This window comes from Rhinatrema bivittatum, chromosome 3 (genome assembly GCF_901001135.1).
Source record: "Rhinatrema bivittatum chromosome 3, aRhiBiv1.1, whole genome shotgun sequence".
Lineage (NCBI taxonomy): Eukaryota > Metazoa > Chordata > Amphibia > Gymnophiona > Rhinatrematidae > Rhinatrema > Rhinatrema bivittatum.
Genome location: NC_042617.1, coordinates 416,839,317 through 416,846,622, shown reverse-complemented (window position 1 = coordinate 416,846,622; position 7,306 = coordinate 416,839,317). Strand labels below are relative to the sequence as shown.

General features: G+C 39.0%; 1 protein-coding gene across 2 annotated transcripts in view; it reads right to left on the bottom strand.

Annotated features, from left to right (window-relative positions):
* Window positions 1-887: 887 nt before the first annotated feature.
* Window positions 888-7,306, bottom strand: part of ICK (intestinal cell kinase) — a 129,900-nt gene continuing 123,481 nt past the window's right edge. Inside the window, exons 14-15 of one of the 2 annotated variants that reach the window (XR_003855669.1) lie at window positions 1,352-4,240; window positions 888-1,310 (exon numbers count right to left, since the gene is read on the bottom strand). Coding sequence is in view for 1 of the 2 variants with exons in the window: in XM_029595722.1 (XP_029451582.1) it covers window positions 4,086-4,240 (155 nt within the window). In the remaining variant the exon portion in view is untranslated. Of the gene's footprint in view, window positions 4,241-7,306 lie in introns of both variants that reach the window. The other variant, XM_029595722.1, reaches the window with a different exon arrangement.

Sequence of the window (7,306 nt, the reverse complement as noted above, 5' to 3'; positions counted from 1 at the left end):
TTAGGGAACAGGCAGCTGAGGGGGGATATGATAGGTCTACAAAATCATGAAAGGACTTGAACGGGTAAATGTGAATCTGTTATTTACTCTTTCAGATAATACAAGGGCTGGAGGTACTCCATGAATTTAGCAAGCAGCACATTTATTTAAAAAAAAAAAAAAAAAAAAAAAAAATCAGAGAAATTTCTTTCACTCAATGCACAATTAAGCTCTGGAATTCATTGCCAGAGGATGTGGTTAGTATAGCTGGGTTTAAAAAGGGTTGGATAAGTTTCTGGAGGAGAAGTCTATAAACTATTATTAATCAATAGGGAATACCCACTGCTTATTACCTGTATTAGTAGCATGGTATCTATTTAATGTTTGGGTACTTGCCAGGTACTTTATGACTTGGAATGACCACTGCTGGAAACAGGATACTGGGTCTGACGGACCCTTGATCTGACCCAGTATGGCATATTTTATGTTCTTATGTACTGTTTGGGATCCTGCTAGGTACTTGGGACCTGGATTGGCCACTACTGGAAACAGGATACTGGGCTTGAATGGACCTTTGATTTGACCTCTCCAAATCTTCCGTAAGTCAAGAGTTCAAACTTGGACTGCCTGTGTACTGACTCCGGAACTTTTGGTTTCTCCCATATTCTATGTGCAACAGCTATATCTTGTAGCAGACAGTAAGATGCAGTTTCCATCCAACTATTTCTGCCATTCTTCAGCTGGTCACCAAAAGGGCAGTATTTGGTGAAGAGTTGCACACGACATCTCGGAAGCTCTCCCGCTCCCAATCTCAGGGTGGGAAAGAAAACCCCAGGTGAGAACCATGGGGTTTGTGTGCTGCTGGCCCCACACAAACTGTTCTATAAGAAAAAATAAGCTGGCACGGCTTGAACTACTTCCAATTTTATTGCATTGGGATCATCATTGTAGATTAAGAAAACGAACACAGTTCGTTGCGGTTTTAAAAACAAAGAATTGAAAACAAGTTAAACATAAAATTACTGCTGACTGAAATTACATAAAAGATCAACATATATATTGCTTTATAAAAATATTGCATTTGGTCAATAATATCAATCATTTTTATAGCGCTATTGGATTTACACAGTGCTATACAATGGTGATAAATATTTGGGTATGCTAAGTCTCTTCCCTAAAGAGCTTACAATGTAAGTGGATACCTGAGGCAGTAGGAGATCAAGAGACTTTGTCCAGGGACTCAAGAAGCATCAGCTGAGGAAGCAGGATTTGAACCTTGGCTTCCTGGATCTCAGCCCATTGCTCACAAGTACATATCGGCAAGACACAACCTGCAATTGTTTTCCTAATTGGTACAAAGCAGAAAATTAACTCTATAATCATTAAAAAGGGGAATGTTGATACAAGGTAAATTGGCTATTTTTGTTTCTTAAAATGGCATTTCTCCCTCCCAAATTAATCCCCCTCCCCACACACACACAAATTAAACAGCAGGGCTAACCCAGAAGTTCAGAAATGGCAGCTTAATCGGGAAGGCTGAAAACTGGAGGGGATGATCCCAGCTCCAGGAAGGTATTCTGGATCGTTACCATGACGACATCAATTTGCCAAAGAGGGGCGATATTCCCAGGATCCTGAGACAGCATCAGGCTGATCTCAGATGCAACACAGCAGGCTTCTAAGATGAGGCTCAAACAAAGCTCGCCTCTTTCTGGACACCGCATAGGCCCAAAGCTGGAAGGTGTAAACCAGCACACAGTAGTGTGGGATGTGGGGCCTGTTGTGCTGGATCTGAGAGCAGAAATGGTCTCTTTTTTTCTGTAATTACTGAAATAGTATGGACAGGCAAAGTTTGGTTAACAGCTGAGTAAAGACCGTCAGCTGTCCTTACTTTGCCATAAGAAAAACTTCACATACTAATTTTAAGTTGGAAAATGTTTCTGTAAGATCTGTATTCATAAAGGTTTGGCATTAAAAGAAATAAGTTTATATAAAGATACTCTGCTGACTTTCTTTTTCACATATCATGCAAAGCAAAGTCAAATTCTGTGTGTGCATTTAAAGCAGCAGTATCAATTATTCCTTCAGGTTTGGTCAAATCTGGCTGGGACACACAGGGGATGTTCTACCTTTCTGGCTGAATAACCCAATCAATTCTTTCAATTTCATGTCTCTTAGAATTAAGAAAAAGAAAATAAACCCCACATTTTCAGGACATTTTAAGAAGATCCAATACAAATATGGCTACCAGTGCAGGCCACTATTTGTAGCCATGCAGGAATGTTAGTTTCTATTAATTCCACAGAAAGAATGACTCCTATGCATACTGCATATACACTGAACCGAAAGACAGGAGTAAGGGAGGCAAGACCTTGGCAGGACTGACCAGGAAATTAAAAAAAAAAAAAAAAAGTCAAATTCAAAATGGAAAATTCATAAGAAATACATGGAGAAAACTCCTTCTGGGGGTTGAGGAAAGTAATTTTAACATTCCGGAAAAGTCTGCTGCAGGAGGCACTGCTGCTTTCAAGACTGCACAGCAAGGAAGGATGATACCTAACTCACAGCATGACAAACCACTCTGGCCTTCAGCTTATCTCTGGGAATAGTGAATACATGTAACAACATACAAAGATTTTAGCTGAACTAAGAGCAGGATTAATTGCATAGTGAGGCTGCCCTGAAAAGGAGACCTGCTTGCGGTCCTGGAGGATGTGAGGTGGCCGCCCCTGTCATACTGACATTACCAGTTCATTAAAAACTAAAGAGTCTTCCTCCCATTTCTGCATTACACAGTGCACAGGGGGAGAGAGCACAAATAAAAGTATGCTGTAAACTGTGTTTCCATACTATAAATAATAATATATATTATATATGCAGCTGACACTGCTAATAAAACCATATTATGTATTGTCAGTTTCTGAGCCAGCTTTGTCATATTCCATAGAGTTTAAATATCCCAGTCCTCCACAAGCAGCTGTCCCATTTACATACACTCTGGGTCCAATTCAAACCTATATATTTGGCACCATACTGGCTAAACACGGTCCTATGCCTCCAAAATCAGGGAATGAATTGTCTGTTTCATGGTTTCTAGCTGCAGACATATGCAGGCAGAGACCTAGGTCTGAGGCAAGCTTCTTTGCATTTATTTGCACTTGAAAGAAAACACAAACAAAATGTTAACTCTGCAGTGGCTCGTTTTACGATAAAACTACTGCATGAACAATATTACAAATAAAACGCTTGGTTCAAAGAATAGCACCTTCTGAAGAAGTTTATGAAATATTTGGTAGAGAAATGTCTGCAGGCTCTCAAGTGGAACATTTGCTTTTCAAAGTAGAATATGAAGTCCCAAGCTAAATGGCAGATCTGAAGAACCTGGCTTGAACTGAGCAGTCCCTTAATCCACAGCATTTTGTAATGAAGATGCAATGGTACTCGCCAAAAAATGCCTGCTGTTCATCCCAGAAACAGATCACTGCTGCGAGCAGAAACGAAGGCAAGAAAGCACTGGAGGCCAAGTGGTCTAGTCTCAAGGTGACCTTCATCCCATCCTTGTATCGTCTGGGACAAAACATGCATTCAAACTGCTATTCCACCAGCCCAGTGACTATCAATTGTGTTGCCTGGCATATGGTGCCCAAAGTTCTTTCCTCACATGGTACATAGGAACTGAAGGTGGCACTTGCATGCACAGCATCAACTGCACCTCACTGGTGAAACAGCAGCTATTTCAGCACGTACATTGCCTTTATATGTATAAAAAAAACAGTTGGACCTAAACTGTCAGTGCAAACCTGTAAAATTATTTATATCATATAAAAACGAATATTACAAAACTATTTTAGAAAATGCTGCACAAACCTCTGAAAACATATGCAAAGTGTTTCATGGAGAAAAACCCTGGTCCCCCATCATGATATCAAAATAAGCCTATACAAAAAACAGTATCAGACTGCATGCGGATGAATCCAAAAGGAGCCCTTCTCCGGATCTTGCTGGCTGATGACTGTGGTACATCCTTGCATCGTAAGCATACCAACTTGCGGAAAATGTAGCTTTGCAAATAGATAAGATTCCATTAAAAAGGTGCTTCCTGCAGCTCATCGGTGACTTCCATACTTAGAGGTCCAGTCAGTTCTTCCGTGGACCGGCTGGGCAGGCGGTGGCCTAGGCATTAGTCCTGAAGCGTTCTTTGAAGGTGAATTAAATACTGGCTGACCAAGGTGAGGTCTGACGGACTTCAGTGAAGAATAATCTGCCAATTTAAAAAAATCCAGAGGTAAGGATTCAGGAGACAGTATGAGCACGCTGGGCTACAGGCACACTACGAGCTCTCTGGACAGCAGCAACTTTATATTGTCTACTAGAGATGTGAATTTGTCTGAAACAAAAAATATAGTTGACAAATGAGCCCATTTTTGTTTCTATTCAAACAAACCAAAAATACAGAACAGATTTTGTAAATCTGTTTGTTTTTGGGAAATTGGGCACTTGATTTGCCAATATAGTGATCTATTTACCGGAAATGAAAAAAAAAAATACCCCCCGCCTCCAAAATGAAAAAATAAAAAATCACCAAAAAAAACAAGAAAAATGAAACAAAGACAAAAATAATTAGTGTGCACATCCCTGCTGTCTATCTTCTTGAGGGTGAAATATTATGCTCTTTTCATTTATTTAGTATTCATTACACTTATACCAAACTGTTGTTAAGCACGGGCGCTTAACACTGTTGATCAAAAGTTAAACTGCTCTCCTAACCTTACCGTAATCCCCTTCAAAGTGGCTATCCAATCATGAAAGGCAGAGTAGAAATAAAAAATTAAATAAAAAATTAAAATAAAGGGATCATTTTTCTGTACAATTGTTTGGATAAATCATAGACTTAATACCAAAAAAACTCACATACATTTTTTTTTTTTTAAATAGATTGTATGTGTTCAGAAAAAACGTATTCCAGACAAATGTGTATCTTGAAAATTTTTTAAAGAAGGGAGTAGTAGTTTCATATCATCGTATAAAGGTACAAACCAGGTTATCCATTCATATTATAATCATCAACTTTCCACCATCCTCCATTTTTTTTTATTAAGTCGGTGAAACTCAAAAAATATATAAACAAACGTTGAAGCCGTGAAACATTATTCCAAGAATAATAAATTCTTGTGTTACACAGAAAATTATTCATAAATGCTACTTAGCTGCACATCAAAGCTATATCCTGGAAGCTCCTCAACGCTTCTGAAGTGATTTGGTAGCACTTCCTTTAAAGGAAGATTTGATGTCTTTTTGGAGTGAGGAAACTCACACAAAAATGAGATTTGTACATTGTTCTCTCAACCTAGCTTGATGGACACTCTACCTGGGTAACATCAAGCTAGGTTGAGAGAACACTGTACAAGTTTCATCTTTGTGTGAGTTTCCTCACTCCGAAGGATATCAAATCTTCACAAGAGTGTACTGTTCTGTTCGTACGTCTCACTCTGCATGTCAAAGTAGCCCCTAACCCCTACACTACTACCTAAACCTCACCTCAAGTTACTAGGTGGGCCTCCTATAGAGATATAAATAGCTAACTACTAGAAGGCCCTTATAGCTAGTGTGTGTGTGTCTGTCTCTCTTCCCCCCTGCTTCCACATAGGAACTGCACGAATTGTGGTATGACCGCAAAGTGCGAAAAAGTTAACGCACTCTGTGGTAAGACCTATGCGCTATTAACATAAATCATGCCCCTCTCCCTTTCGCACGCGATAGTTTGATGAATCTTGCCTAAGCTAGCCAGCCAGCAGCTGCAATGTACCCCATTGTAAAAGAGAAACCGTGAAATGTAAACAATATTGAACATAAAAAAATTCAAGAAGTAAGGGTAAATGTACAGCTTAATTAATATCTTAAAATGCTTCAAACATGAACTAATAGCCAATTTCAAGCAAGAAGGAAAAACAAGGGTATAAAAATAAATAGAAAGAAATGGAGGAGAATGGGCAGGTAACATAGCAATGTCCTGTTCTCTGGGAATTGCCCCAGTTTTGTTTGACTCTGCTATAATTTAGCTCTTTTTCACCAAGTGTCACACAGGATGTCATTGGGGTTAAGGAGAATAAGTGCAGAATGCAGGAGATGCAGATTTAGCCCCTGCATCTCTTGTATGTTGCCTGCAGAAGTTGCTAATAGTTCAGTACAAGGCAATTTTTTTCTTTCACAGTTAAATGCCTTGCAAATCTCACCAGTAAAGGCTGAACCTTCAGCTTAATAGTGTGGGCTTTGACATGCTCCTCCATGTTCACACCTGCCAGAACAAAGATACGTTATCCCACTATTAGCCCATTAAAAATAGCTTATCTATAGGATGGTCAGTTTTTGGATGTTAAAATAAATGAAAAGCTGAATGATATTTAATCTTCTTCAAACAAAGGTTGAGATTTTTTACTATCCAATACATGGAAGGGGAGCGTCTTTCTTAGACTATGAGGGTGAGGTCAAAATTTTGGAAGGATGTCTTACTAGTTAAGGTGAAAATCTACCATTACTTTAGGCAGAAACTTTGGATACTTGATAACATCACTCTCTTCCTGCAGAATTTGATATAAGATACTTAAGTCACTGAGACCTGGAGTTCACGGACTCTGAAGGCTGAGGTGTTCATTTTTATTTATATTCTGCCTTTTGCAATACTTGAAAGTGGATTACATTCAATGATCATCATCAGAACAAACTTCAATATCAGGTACCCAAATTTACAAGTTTGGTGGCTCAAAAAGAGACTTTCTATGAGATGGTATCTCATACCAGAACGTCTTCATGCAATTTACCCTGGGTGTTTTGTCTGCTCGTTGGCGTCTTTATGGTAGGGTGGGGACCCTTTTTCACTTTTGGTAGTAGTGCTCAACAGTATTGGGATACGATCATTAAGTGGATACAGAATATTGTTCATGTTACAGTTACCAATGATCCTAAAGTGTTTCTTTTGAGCTTGCCAGTTGCTAACATTCCTAGGAAGTTACAGATATTGATAGCACAATTTATTTTGGGGGCTTACTGGAAGAGTTCTTCAACTCCAAGCTTACACCTAGTGGATCAACGCCTGAGAACTGTTTATTACGTGGAAAAGATGACAGCGATTAAGAAAGCTTTGTCTAGATTTGAAAATGTTTCGCTCTTGCACAGACAGTGGTGCGAGACCCATGGGTGATATATTGTTTTGGAATAATTGCCTATGTTCTATTTCTCTTTACCATTTGATATTTCAATTTTTAAACATTTTTATAACCTTACTCTATACTGAAGAAGAGTGATGGTTAGGGTGGGATGGGTTGGATTG